The sequence below is a fragment of the Pteropus alecto genome, unplaced genomic scaffold, assembly GCF_000325575.1.
Source record: "Pteropus alecto unplaced genomic scaffold, ASM32557v1 scaffold138, whole genome shotgun sequence".
Lineage (NCBI taxonomy): Eukaryota > Metazoa > Chordata > Mammalia > Chiroptera > Pteropodidae > Pteropus > Pteropus alecto.
The window spans coordinates 335,781-351,038 of NW_006441525.1; the positions used below are offsets into that span (position 1 = coordinate 335,781).

General features: G+C 38.7%; 1 protein-coding gene across 1 annotated transcript in view; it reads left to right on the forward strand.

Annotated features, from left to right (window-relative positions):
- Positions 1 to 14,285: 14,285 nt before the first annotated feature.
- The window catches only part of ZNF367 (zinc finger protein 367), a 23,794-nt gene continuing 22,821 nt past the window's right edge, over positions 14,286 to 15,258 (forward strand). The window contains exon 1 of the mRNA XM_006918819.3: positions 14,286 to 15,253. Coding sequence (XP_006918881.2) covers positions 14,978 to 15,253 — 276 coding nt within the window. The 5' untranslated portion in view covers positions 14,286 to 14,977. The remainder of the gene's footprint in view (positions 15,254 to 15,258) is intronic.

Consider the following 15,258-nt stretch of genomic DNA (forward strand, 5'->3'; position numbering starts at 1 on the left):
GTTCACATGACTGGCCCACTAGATACCTAGTCCCAAAGAGCCCTGGTGTGTGCATACAAGGGGCAGAGAAGAGGGTTCCAGGAACAGCCACCTGGCTGGGACACAGGCTCATGCATTCTGGGGCTCCTGGCTTTCCTGCCACAGCCCATGTTGACAGATGGAAACACCAGAAGCCTAACAGGCAGTAGAGAAACTACTTGGAGTTAGCAATGGAGGAAAACACATGCTCTGCAGTGGCCTGGCTGCAATCCTACAATCCATCACAGAACTGAGAGAGAAACACTTTCTGTTCCAGTGTCCTTCCAGCAGCCATTATCGTCAGAGCTTAACATCTGCTAGCAAAAAAAAGAAAAAAAAAGAAAAAAAATTATTAAACGGCTCAGATTCATTTTTGCAGAGGTGGCAATAAAAGGTACCTTTGGAGATGTAAGACAGTAAATCATGATATCATAGTATCTCTACACACCCTCTGAGATCTTTGCTCCCCAAAGGCACTGTCTCTCTTAGTTCCAGGTAGCAGTTACTGACAAAGGGGCAGCTATTGCTTCTGAGAGGATGGGCCTTTTCTCAACCAGCTCAATGAGACTATTAATAAGCAGTAATAAGACTTTTGCCAACTAATACAGAGCATCAGCTATGTCAGGCCTGACATGAAACAGAAAAACACATTTGTAGATTCCCCCACTGTTATCTTTCATTATTCATCCTAGAGGAGTTGGTCATCCCTTACTTCTGTTTTCTCATATATATCATATTTTTTTCTGATTAAAAGTCTATACATATTAAAAATTAAAATGAAACCAAACATCATCAAAATATGTGATAGAAAAATCTTCATAATTTGCTCTTCTACCTCCCCATCCCCCCCAAATTATTATTAACAACTGGCATTTTTTTGGTATTTTAAAAATATTTAATAGAATTTATTTTTCAGAACGATTTTAGATTCACAGCAAAATTGAGCAGAAGGTACAGAGGTTTCCCATATACTCCCTTCCCCACCCCAAGCACATCCTCCCCTACTGTTCAAATCCTCCTCCAGAGTGGTACATGTGTTACACTATGAATGGATGAGAAGGTGACTCACAATGAACTTCACTTTCCAGTATGCATGCAAATGTTCAGTCCCCTCCCTCATTGAATCTGGACTGACCGTGACTCTGTTAACTAATAGAATGAAGTGGAAATGAGGCTGTGCAAATTCTGGGCCTCACCTTTAAGAGAAATGGAAGCTTCCATTTCCTTTTTCTTGGAAGCGAGCTGCTATATTGTGAGAAAGCCCAAACAGCCATGTGGAAAGGCCACATGGAGAAGAGAAGCCCTAAGACTTGATGGAGAAGGAGAAAGACTCAGTCTTTCCTGCACTACTGGCAAGCTTCAAGATGGCTTTAAACCCACGTACCGTGTGACTGCAACTGCCTGAGACACACTGAGCAAGACCGGCAGGAGAACTGCCCAGTAAAGTTCAGTCAGCCTACAGAATCATAAGATAATAGCATGGTTGTTATTTTAAATCATTGAGTTTGGGGTTTGGAGTTTGGAGATCATTAGGCTGTGAAGTGAGTAACAGAGACACCAAATATCCTGGATATTTCTCTAGCATAGAGAAAAACATAAGAGAATCGTAGATAAACATCCTGAGTAAGAAGTGTGGTTTCTGTAACAACAAAGGCAGTTCAGCTCAACAAGTGATCAGGTTAAAAGATATCTCTTCTGGACATTTTCCCTGGTTAACTAAATTTTTCTAGCGCCTCATGGTGTGTAGCTTGAGTACGTTCTTTAGGTAAAAATTCAATTAATTTAAAAAAAAAACAGTGAGACCATAAAGATAAAAATAGAGGAATAAATAAAATGGTCAGTATTTTCTTTTTTAAAATATATGACATTGTCCAGGCAACAAAGGCATAGCAAGTTTTACTCTTTATTAGAAACTTTTTTTTTTTTAAATAAAAGCAATCATGTAAATACAAGACACTGTTCACACTAATTCTCTAATCTTGAGAAAAATGTTGAGCTCTGGCAGTCCTCTATGGATGAGAACTTGTTTTCTCTTCTACACTTGTAAGAATGACAGAGAGAACTTTCTCTCCTGCCCCAGGGCCTTCCTACTTATTGTTTCCTATGCTTGGAGCTAGGTTTCCCTCAATATAGCCCACTCCCTAAATTCTCTTACATCCTGCTCAGATGTCTCCTTATCAGAGAGACTTATCTGATCACCTAATTAAAGTCCCATTTCCCACTTTATCTTGTTCCTCCATGCATTTTCCACTGTATATGTTCATTTGTTTGTCATCTGTCTCCCTCCACTAGAGTGTGAAGTACCTGAGAACAAAGACTTTGTTTTTGGTATCCTTAATGCTAAGAACAGTGATTGGCACATACCTGGCACTCAACAAATATTTGTTGAATGAATGAGAGTGGAATGTCTAAAAACTTGCTTTCTGCTAAATAGAAATGCTAAGCAATACAGTACACTTGATTCTTTTGCTTAGCATCAAAGATCATTTCTGCCATTATTGTAAATCTTTTAAAGTGGCTGGGTTTCTTAAGTTATTGAATAATTACCCTCTTAAGGCTGAGTGAGCATTTAAAAGCACAATCTCTAAATTGTTTTGCCTGTATAACATCTCTGCTATTGACATTATCATTTAGCAAACATTGTGATGGGGCATACCATTAAAATACTGCTTAGAAGTCGGGCTGTGCTGAGCATAAAGGGAAGAGGAGTGGAAATGGTGCCAGTCCTAACCCCACCCTGTGTGAGCCAGATGGCCTGAACAAAGCCACTTAATCTCTTTGAGATTTTTTTTTTCAGCTGAAAAATGTCTACTTAATACAGATATTGTGATGGAGAAATAAAATATGTAGCAGTGCTTTGCATCGTGATAACGTAAGGTGTTATAATTATGTCAAAGTGATAATCAGTCATCAACTTTTGAGCACCTGGGATGGGGGAGGGCAGCATGCAAATTAAAATGTACTCATTTAACTAATAGTGCAATCATTTCCAAAATGTGCCTCAGACACAATTGTAATTTTTGAAAGAATTGGCTAACTCAAATTGTATCTTGACATGTTAATTTATATCAAGGAGTATTACTGAGCCATAAACCCCATATAGTAGACACCAGTTAGAGACCACCCCTCTGTGTGTGTGTGTGTGTGTGTGTGTGTGTGTGTGTGTGTGTGTGTCTTTTTGGGGGCTTATTCTTTTGTCCATACTGCTTTTTAAAAATTTATGTAAGTTATATATGAATATTTCCACCAGAAAAGAAATACGCCAAAAAAAGGAAGAAATTCTCTTTTCATATCTTCACCCATTATATTATATTTCTCTTCAAACACATTATAAATGAGTATCAATAGGAGGACAAATAACCATTGAGGCAAAAAAAAGATTTATAAACCATATGAGACTATTTGTGGACTTCTATGTAAATAAATTTTAAAACCTAGAGCAAATTGATAATTTCCTAGGGAAATTCAGATTAGCAATATCAAACCCATTAGAGTTAGAAAGGTTAAAGAGACTGATTTCCATAGAACAAACAGAAAATTATTAAGTACTCCAGGAGAAAGCACAAGGCCCATAAGATTTCACAAGGGAATTCTACCAAACCATTAGTTTCAAGTATTAGAAAGGAAGGAAACTTCCTAATTTCTTTTAAGAAGCAAGCGTAATACTGATTTCTAAACTTCATACATTTTCCACTGTATATGTTCATACAGTATAAAGAAAAAAACTATTGGCTAATATCATTCATGAATATTGATACAAAAATTCTAAACAAAATATTAGCAAAAAGAATTCAATACAATATTAAGAAAATAACATTCCATAACCAAGTGGGATTTATTCCAGAAATGCAAATCTGGCTTAATATTTGGAAATAAATTAATGTCATATACTATATTAATAAATCTAAGAAAAATATTGTTATCACCATAGGAGCTGAGAAAACCTTTGAATAAATCAACAAGTATTCATCACAAAAACACTCAAGAAGATAGGAATTAAATAATAGTTTTTTAACATAATAGAATATATATAATATATATATTAACATAATAGAATACATATATATGTAAATATATGTTTACTCCTGAAGCTAGTTTCTTATTTAATGGAAAAACACTATAGGCAATTTTCCTATGATTGGAAACAAGATAAGGATGTGCACTGTCTACTACTATTCAACATTGTACTAGAGGTGTTAACTTGTACAATTAAACAAGAGAAATCAATTAGAGGTATCGGAATGGGTAAAGAAGTAAAACTATCTATATTTCAGATGATATGATAGTATACCTGGAAACCTCCAGAAAAATCAATGATGAAATTAATTTAAACAATAACAGAATTCAGTGAAGTAGCAGGGCATAACATTAACATACAAAAATCAACAGCCTTTATATACACGAACAATAAACAGAAGACATAATGTTAGAGATAATCTCATTTCCTATGGCAATAAACAAGATTAAGTATTTAGGATTAAATTTAACAAAAAAATGTGTGAGTATTTGAAAAATAAAAAGTATTAATATAAAAATATGTAATGGCTATATGAGAAAATGTTAAAACACTACCGAAAGATATGAAAATAGACTTGAAAATAGCAGAAAGACATCCCCTGTTCTTGGATGGCATGACTGAACATTATAAAGATATAAATTCTCACTAAATTAACTTGTAAATTTAATGCAATCCCATTAAAAATACCAATGAGCCATTTTATAGAGTCAGAAAAGTTGATACTAAAGTTCATATAAAAAAACAAACATGCAGGAATAACCAAGAAAACACTGAAAAATAAAAACTATGTGGGGATTAGCTTTTCTCAGTATTAACACATATAAGTCACTATAATTAAAACATAGAAGTCACTATAATTAAAACAGTGTGGTACTGGTGAATGAATAGGCAAATGGACCAGTAGAATAGAACATAAAGTAAAAATTAGACCCAAATATCTATAGAGACAGTATGTGACAAAGGTAGCACCTCAAGTCACTAAGGTAAAGATGAAATTTCTAATAAATTTATGTGACAAAAATTTCTTGAATCAAGTAAAAAAACAACTGACAATCTGGGAGAAAATATTCAGAGCATATATACCATAGACGAAAGGCAAATATTCTATAATATAAAGAACTTTTAAAAAATGAAGGGCCTCATACCCACAAGGATGGCTGTAATAGAAAAAATAATAGCAAATGTTGGTGAGGATGTGAAGAAATCAGAACCTTCATACACTGCTTGCGGGAGTGTAAATAGTGTGGTTGCTTTGGAAAACAAGTTGGCAGTTCTTCAAAAAGTTAAAACTACAGTTGCCATATGACCCAGCAGTTCTACTCCTAGGTATTACTCAAGAGAAATAAAAACATACAGCCATGTAAAAAATTTCACGTGAATGTTCGCATCATCGCTTTTCATAATAGACAAAAAGTGGAAACAATCCAAATGTCCATGAGTTGATAAATGAATAAACAACATGTAGTATTTGTCCATGCAATGAAATTTTGATCAGCCATAAAAAGGAATAAAAAACTGATTTACATTTTAACATGGATAAACTTTTAAAACATGCTAAGTGAAAACGAGTCATAAATCTAAGCCGAGGGATGTTCAACAATGTAATCAATACATTCTCTTCAAAAGGGTCAGCATTATGAAAGACAAAGAAACACTGAAAAACTTTTACTGACTGGAGGGAAGTAAAGACAAATGATAACCTGTGATCTGTGTGATTCTAAATAAAATTTTGGTGAAATTTGAGTAAGAACTGTAGCTTAGTTAACAGTATTGCCCTAACGTTAATTCCCTGGTTTTGATCATTGGCTATGGTGACAGTATTAGAGAAAGCTGACTGAAGGGCATATGGAAACTCTCTGTACTATTTTCTGTAAGTCAAAAAAATAAGCTCTGAATAAAAAGTTAAAAAAAAAATCAGCGATAACTGTACTGATACCATTCTCCAAAGTTAATCTCTGACACAAAGAAGTGAAGAAGAATAGAACTTAACCTAAAAGTGAATTTGTGCTTACTTACCTTAATTAAATGACAATAATTAAGATGAAGTGCCACAGCAGAAAGTTTCAATAGATACACAATGTATTAACTTTGGCAGAAGCTTACAACTAGGGCACCCAACAAATCCACAAATTCTCACTGTGACAAAAAGGCCAGCCAACCCAAGAGTCAGTTCAATAACCTCTTACAAGATTGAAGTGCTTATTGAAAGCATTATTAACCAGCTGCCCTCATTTAGCTGCTTCATTTAAATCTGTTTTCGATTTTATTCTAATAAGCCAAATTAGTATTATTCAGTGTTTAGCCACATGTCATTTTAAACTTGATTCCAAATCAGCGATAATTCATCATGTGGGTCTATAATAGAAGCTTATGTCTTTTGTGGAGCGTAAGAGAATCAATATTATTACCTCATAGTCACTTGATCACGGTCAAGACTCTGCAGAAGGATAAAACTGTCCCATTTCCTAATGCTTGCTGACAGTGGGGTGTTGAGGAGTGCTTAGAGGATAGGTTAGCCTCCCAAATCACAACCTGTGTCACCAATTCTAGTGGTAATGACAGTAAAATCTATTTGTACAAATAATTGAAACCGCTTTAATCTTATGTAAATTTTGTGTTTGCTACTTTGTATTGGTATGTAACATGTGCTCTAAGTAAAAATATCGTGTTCGCTATGAACAACAGTATCAAGGCAAGTCCCCTGGCACTGCCTTCCCACCAAGACTGCCACTCTAAAGCCCTCTCATGTGAGAATTCTGGATCCTTCTGTTCCTATCTTACTATGAACATGGCAATCACAGGCTGAGGTTTATCAGGTTATCCCTACTGTTATTAGACTGTAATTTGTATCTGGTTTCTCAAATCAGACAAAAAGAATTTTACTGTATTCTCCTGAGGATAAGACTACATTTTTATGTGATGCACACGGGCCCAAAATGTACAAGTCCATTTTATTTGTATGAAATAGTAGTCCTCTTGTTACAAAATGTCTTTTGTGGGTTTGTAGCCTGCACTGGAGGACATTTCTATCAGCATATTTCAAAATCTGGTACTGGATACCAGCCAGGGTACAACAGGAGGGCACTTACACACCCAGACAGTGATGACAGTAGAGACTGACTCTTCACCCTTGCCTGAATTCACACCCACGGACTCTTCACCCTCTGGGAAGGAGTTTGGCCATAGGAAACCCAGAACATAGGTCTATAAAGTTGGGGGCCCAGGGCAGAGACTCAAGTGTTCTGGTCTAGGAGTGGCACTAAGTCCAACAGAATAAAATTAGAATTCCAAAAAGGACGCAATAAACAAAGAATAGACAGATTTTGTGAATTTGACGTCAAAAGCAAGGGAAGTAAAAGCTAAAATAAATGAATGGGACTACATCAAACTAAAAAGTTTCTGCTCAGCAAAAGAAACCGTCAATAAGGTAAAGAGACAACCATCTGAATAGGAAAATATATTTGCAAGCAACACCTCCGATAAGGGCCTAATATCCAAAATATACAAAGAACTCATACGACTCAATGACAACAAAAACACAAATGATTCAATCAAAAAATGGGCAGAAGACCTGAAGAGACACTTCTTCCTAGAGGACATACAAATGGCCAAAAAAAGATGCTCAACATCACTGGATATTAGGGAACTGCAAATCAAAACCACAATGAGATACCATCTCACACCGGTTAGAATAGCTATAATCAACAGGACAAGCAATAACAAATGTTGGAGAGGATGCAGAGAAAAAAATACCCTCATATATTGCTGATGGGACTGTAAATGGGTACAGCCACTATGGAAAACAGTATGGAGTTTCCTCAAAAAACTAAGAATTGATCTACCATATGATCTAGGGATCCCTCGACTGTGTCCTACGAGATGATTGGCTAAAGAAGCTGTGCTACATATATACAATGGAATATTACTCAGCCATAAGAAGAAATGAAATACTGCCATTTGCGACAACCTGGATGGACCTCGAGATAATCAAGCTAAGCGAAATAAGCCAGACAGAAAAAGTTGAAAATCACGTGGTATCACTTATGTGGTATATAAACCTAAAAGCAGCAAATGAACCGGATAAACAGAGACTCAGGGACATGGACGATAGACTAGTGGTCACCAGAGGGTAGGGGTTGTGGGAGGAGGGAAGAGGTAGGCAGGGTAAAGGGGGTCAAATATAGAGGGGGTTTGGGGGAGTGTGAAGTGGGTAAAGGGGATCAAATATATGGTAGCTGAAGGAAATTGAACTTTGGGTAGTAATCACACAGTAGAATATATAGATGTGAAATGATAATGTACACTTGAATATTATATAATTGTATTAACCAATGTTACACCAATAAACTTCATAAAAAGAAAAAAAAGAAAAGAAAAGAAAGTAACAAATCAGAAGAAAATATTTACATCATTTATAACTAACAATAGATAAATATGTAGTATATACAAATCATTGAGAAAACAACTCAGTGGAAAAATGTACCAATGATATGAACAGAGATTTTTCTGATTTTTTTCTGAAGAAAAAATCAAATAGCTAGCAAATATATAAAAGGGTGCTTAAATGCAACATAATCAAGGCAATGCAAATTGAAATAAAAAAAATGATTTTTGCCATCAGTTTTGCAACAGTAAAAGATATTTATAATGTTCAGGATAAAAGTGAATGTGAGGAAATAGAACCTCTATTATACTATTGGAAAGAATATAAATTGTCACCGCATTTTAGAAAGACAATTTGGCTATATCTATCAGTTAAAATTTTCTATAGCTTTCAACTTAGTAATTTTTCATGCCAGCAACAGTTGTGTCCATGCGCCCAAGGAGGGATACCTAAGAATGTTCATTGCATTATTGCTTAAACTATTAGAAAAAATTTAAACAATCTAAATGCCCATCAGTAGAATAATAATATGGAATAATATTGTCAAATAAACTGTACAAACTGTGGAATACTAGGCAGTGAACATAAAGAATGAGGCAAAGCTCAATGCACAACGTAGAGAGATATCTAGGATTTAATTTTCTAAGTGATAAATCAAGTCACAGAGTGAAAGTAACAGTTTAATACCTATATTTTTTAAGAAAAGCTACAAAAAGGACCTTGCAGTTTTGTATGCACATGCTATAAATGCATTTAAAAAGGTCTGGAAAGACTAAACTGACAACAAAGTTTATTTCTGGGGATTGGCATGGGAATCATATTCAAAGAAAGCCATTGAATTTTGCTAGTGGAACATCATTGACATTTGAATATCAAGTCTCATGAGAGTTGTGAGACAAGAAACAAAACTGAAAAGTGAATGAATTGAGGGAAGTGAGAGGGGGAGTGAGCACAGAATGAACCAAGATGCAAAGTCCCAGAGAAAAAGGAAAAAAAATGGACTATGATCACAAGACACAGGAAGGAAGGGGTTTGTGGTGCCGAAGAGCTCAGCCAGACAGCTGCGATGTCTGAAGATAAAAGGACTTCTGAACTCGATTACAGTCAGAATTCAGGTGATGTATCTTCAAAGATCTCATTGGTTTTAGCTGTTTTCCAAGGCATGAAAAATCATCATGATAATAACAGTTTACTCTAGAGGAGCTTTAACAACATATTTTACATACGTCGTTAAAGACAATCTTCTTTATTAGTAGATATTTCACAACCAGTTGCAAAAGTGGGTATGATTTTATTTATTTATTTAATAATAAATGTGTATTCTATTTTCAGTTGTCGTCAATTTGGCACTTCAACTAGAATGCTGTAGAATTACTTTTTTCTTAATTTCTTCTCTGATTGAAGGCCAGGCAGCACTTAGAATGCATGTTCATATGAGAATTTCTTTAAAAATATGAGGATTTTAAATAAGTATTTTTTTACTGAAAAGTGCAATTTGGGGTTTTGTTTAAAAGCTTTATTGAAGTATAGAATTCATATCACAAAATTATCCTGTTTTGTGTTCAATTCAGTTTCACAAATTTACAAAATTGTGAACCCCCCCACTACAATCCAATTATAGAGGTTTTCCTTCACCCCCAGAAGACCCCTCTACTCATAGCAGTCAATTCTTTTTTCCACCCTTAGCCCAGGGCAACCACTAATTTATTTTTTGTGTCTATAGATTTGTAAAAAGGGAAATTTCGAAATGAAATTTTTATAGCTTTGTGGAGCCCTCATGATGTCTTCATTTACTAATAACATCCAATTTTAAGTGAGAGAAAATAACTTCTCTCTTAGCAGTTTAAGTCCTCAAGTATAAGTTATTCAGGCAAGATTAGAATAGCGCATCGCAGAAAGGAGCCTGGAGAACAAAGTTGGTGGTTCTCCAAGTCCCATAGAGCAGTTAGGGATGGGAGTGAGGGACCACTTCAGTGCTTCAAGTTTCAAGAAGCAGTTTAGAGCAGATGTAGATCTACTTGATATCTGTCCACTAGTAGGAGTTGAACATATCTTATTCTCTGGAGTATCCAGGCTAACTACCAAATAAAAGATACAAATGCATAATCATGTTCATCATGCCATCTCCCAAGGACAAATTTTAATTTTCAGAAGTAGGGCAGTAAACCCATGAGGAAGAAGAGAAGTGTTTTCTTGCTGACTCATAATTTATAAGTCACTTCTCAATCAATGGGATCTGTTCTGTATATTACTTATTAGACATTATAATACAATTAGTACTATCCCCCACCCCTCTTTCAAATTATGACCTCACAGATCTTCTAGGAAAACAAAGCAATCCCATTGTTATTCCATAAACGCTACCTTTTACTGGCTGCTCCCTTGACCTAGCTGAAGCTGTAAAATCAGTACTTGTAAGTTGTTTATTAAATTCTGGCCAAGTTCATACTCTGTCTACGGAGGATAGGAGGTTGCAATTTCATTCTCCTAGTTGTTAGGACATAAATTATTATGTGCTCTCAATCTACTTGATTTCTACTTGCCCTATTTACTAAAAGCAACTCGCAAAATAGTGGTGTTTCGTTAGCCCTGCTGAGTGATGGCTCCTAAATATCTCCTGTTGCTAAGACAGGGCTGAGTTTATCGCTTACATTGGTAAGGGAGAATCACACCTTCTTATAGCTTTGGCAGTGTCTCAAAGAGGGGAAGGTCAACTTATTGAGAATTTGAAGTTTGGTTTAAGGTAAGTCTTTTAATATAGAGGCTTGATTAGAATTGGGTAAGAATCAGATAAAACAGTTCAAGATTAGTGGAATGGAAGACATCTGTAGAGAGAGGAGCTGAGGCTAGAAACCATGTATCCCCAGAGGGTCTGATGACCAGTTCCAGGTTCTAATCCTGACTCTGGAGTCCATTAGACACCCCTGTTTCCTTTTAATAATTCTTTGTTCTCTAATCTGGTCTGACAGGCTTACTTTTATTTGTAACCCAAGTTAGATCTCCTATTTAAAACCAAAAGAGCTATTTCTAAGAAAAGTAGCAACAACATCATTGATCATTATGAGATGTTTGGACATTTGTGACAGTAGATATGGCAAATTTATGCTAAAAATGGTTTCTTATTCTCTTGACTTGAAACTCTCAAGGGCAAGGTTCTTGGAAAATATTTTTGGGAAGGCTCTTTTGGATGAAAAATGTACCTTTCCCGTTGTCAGAGCTTAAAACTTCCATCGAAATAATGTGGGAAACCATTTCCTCCTAGATTTCTGTCATTTATAAGAGACATTGTGGAACTCAGGTTTGAGTCTGTTGCCAAGTAGAACATTGAGAAAATATTTTGCAGAATTTTTATGGTAAAATATCTTCTTGTTAATCTCAAAACAAATGATCGGATATTTTTATCATATTTCATCTACATCTATTTGCAAAGCTATTTTATCTGCACTTTTAGAGACAAATCATTGAAAAAGATTTATGTTATGCTCAGTCACCCACGCTAACTAGGATAAAAGATTTCGTAGCAACCAAGCAGCTTCAAATGCTCTTATTGATATTATTTTCCAAGTGAAAAAGTTTTGCTTTGTTTTTCAGATTTTATCTTGAAATTTTAAAATACATCTAAAAAACAGAGTTTGAGGTATATGGTTTTCTCAGAAGGGTCTTACATTTTTAACAGTAATTATATAGTAAGTGTCCTGAGAATGGTTTTAGTATTCTTCAGTTAGTATACGCTATAGGCTGTTGACCATGTCTGGGGCAGAACAAAGACACCAGGAACATGATGATCCACACAATTCAGCTTTCTGGTTTCATTAAAATGGAGCCAAACAAGTAGGTCTTGCATGACCTCAGCTTTGCTCTTGGAATCACCCTGTGCCCTCGTCATACATTCCTGGCATGTCTTTTACTCTCTTGTGGCAGAGAGCAAGTGGAGTTGCCAGGTTACTGTTGACGAAGAATAATTTTTAGAAACAGAAAGTCAGTGTCCTGATTCTGAATGATTCATCGTGCACTCTGGGGCATGTTATGAATGTTAAACAGTTAACTATCTCTGGCACTTAATCTATTTAATCTTGCTCAACTCATAACTCGAGTGCCTACTTTTTCGTTTTTTCTTTCAAGTATAAAATAGTTGGGTTTCATTTCCCTTTCAACAGATTCAGAAGTGTATGGCACAATCATTTGGTATTAAATTGTAAAAACAAAATGAATGTTAACTAAATTAAGAGAAATGAGAGGTGAACTTTCAGCTTTCCACATCGACTATTAAGACATCAAATTGGATTTAACCCCTAAAACCTGAAAGTTTTGGAATATGAGAAATTTGACTTAGTTTTTAGCCTCTTTTGTTCAGCAGATCTGAGGTATAATCCTAGGCAGTTTTCAGAGCCCTTCTTCCAAAAGATTTATTGAGTTATGTGATTTTAGTTAAGCCTCGTTTTCTCATCTGTAAAATGGAGAATGATCTCACAGAATTGTTGAGTAGATTGTAAGTGAAACATCCATCCATATTATGTACATCAGTAGCTACCTAATAGGCCTCCAGGAAATGGTAGCTATATATACTATTTTATTGAAGATACTTTCATTTGGTTCAGTGTTCAAAAGATTCAAGGTTATATGTTGTATCTTTTGAAATCTTTTCACTTCTGTTTACCTGCCACATAATTCCTCTCCTTGTAGTCAACTGATGTATCGGTTTGTGTATCTTGATATATTCTGTACATCTAAAAGCAAAAATGTATATTGTCTCAGCTTTTTTAAAAAAAACATTAATGAAATCATACTATTTCATGTTTCCTTTTTATCACTTAAAATGTATCTTAGTTATTCATATCAAGTAAATCTGTTTTTAAACAATTGTAGCTATATTAACTTAGGCATAGCTGTGTGTGTGTGTGTGTATGGGTGTGTGTTAGCTGGTGTGTCCTAATCTAATTACAAGTTCTAACCCTTAACTACTGGATATTCCATCCATTCAACAAATATTTATTGAAGGCCTACCATGAGTCAGGTTAGACTCTGGCAATACAGCCAAGAACAAAACAGGCACAGTCACTTCTTTCCCATTCTAGTGAATAAGAGGCTGGACGTTCCATTTTGCCTCATCCTTTGCGGTCCGGTGTTTCAGAGCCCCACACTGGCCCTCAGTGGCTGGTTGACAGGCTCAGACTCGCAGGATCCCTATGGCGGGAGGTTGGGTCCCTGAAGCAAAGACCAGCAGAGGAGTCTGGAATGACTGGAACCCTGCGGGAAGCCCGGAGCTCCATGCGGGTCCAGACGCAGGGATGAAGGGGAGGCCCCGGGGCAGCGGGGTAACTGTCGCGGGAATGCGGGGGTCCTCGGGGTGACTTTGGAGCATGGGTCCCGGATGTGAGAGTGTACACGTTTGTGTTCGTGTCCTATCCGCGCCGCGAGCGCAAACCGGTACCTCGAAGACCACTTCCTTAACTACCCCACTTTACACAGTAAGAAACCGAGGCCCGGGATGGTGATGGTCCTGGCTGATGCCCACCTCTGCTGGGAGGACGTCTGGGGTCACAGAGTCAATTCACAGCAATTTCAACAGAGCCTATTAAGAAATCGGGCACCTTTGGGTGTCTACTGGAAACCCGTGCAGCAGGAAAACCTCAACCTCAGTGCCGCTGGCGGGAGCCGAGCGCCGGAGGTGCGGCCCACGACCCAGCCCTTTAAAGTCTCGGCGCGCGGGAACCGCAGCCCAACAGCCACAGGCAGACAGTGCTGACGGGCGGGGCATGTGGGCGCGCACCCTGGCCGGCCAACGACCGTCTCGGCCCCGCCCCCTCGCCGATGCCTGTCCAATCAGCAACTCTCTTGCCGCCCGCCCCTGTTCGCCCCTCAACGCTCCTCCGCCCCTGACAACCCGCGCCTAGGGAAGGCGGGGGCGGGGCTCCTCGCAGTGTGTCTGGGCGAGTGCTGAAGTCGCGCGCTCTCCTGGAGTTTCGAACGCAGTTGGCCCTCCAGGCGGAAAAAAAAAAATACTAGAGCGGCGGCCAATGGCTCAGCAGAAAGGACCCGCGCACTGCCCCAGCCCCGCCCCGTTCTGCTAGAAAGAAGTCTAGGCCCGGCCATTGGCTCGCGCAACCTGTCACTCGCCGCTGCGGCCATCCGGCAGGGGCCTTGCGGTGATTGGTTCCGCCCAGGCGCGAAATGTAACGCGGGAAAAACCGGAGTAGGGACCCCGGCGGCAGGTTGTTATTTTCGGGGGTTCAGGGCTGTGAGTCCTGCTTTCCTGTCACCGCAAGCCAGGCCGCCCACTGCTTCCCGCCGCTGCAGCCTGCCTTGGGGAATACAAAGAGCGAAGGGCGGGCTTGACTCGAGGTTGGGGTCCAGCCCTGGACGCCCAGTGCCCGCCGAGCTGCTCTGCTCCTTCTCTGGCTGCCGCTCAGGAGGATTCGGGAAACATCCGCCGGCCATGAGCCCGCGGGACTGAGAGCCAGCGACTCGGAGCAGCGCGGGCTAGTGGAGCGAAGAGCTAGACTCGGGCTCAGGGAGTGTGGTCCGTGGCCGCCGGAGCTGCGGATCGGGGCCGGGCGATGATCCGGGGCGTGGAGGCGCCGATGGCGGACAACCCACCGCAGCCGCCGCCGGTCATCTTCTGCCACGACTCCCCGAAGCGGGTGCTGGTGTCGGTCATCAGGACGACCCCGATCAAGCCTACGTGCGGTGGCGGAGGGGAGCCGGAGCCGCCACCGCCGCTCATCCCCACCAGTCCGGGCTTCAGCGACTTCATGGTGTACCCGTGGCGCTGGGGGGAGAACGCGCACAATGTGACGCTCAGCCCCGGGGCAGCGGGAGGCGCCGCCTCCCCAGCCTT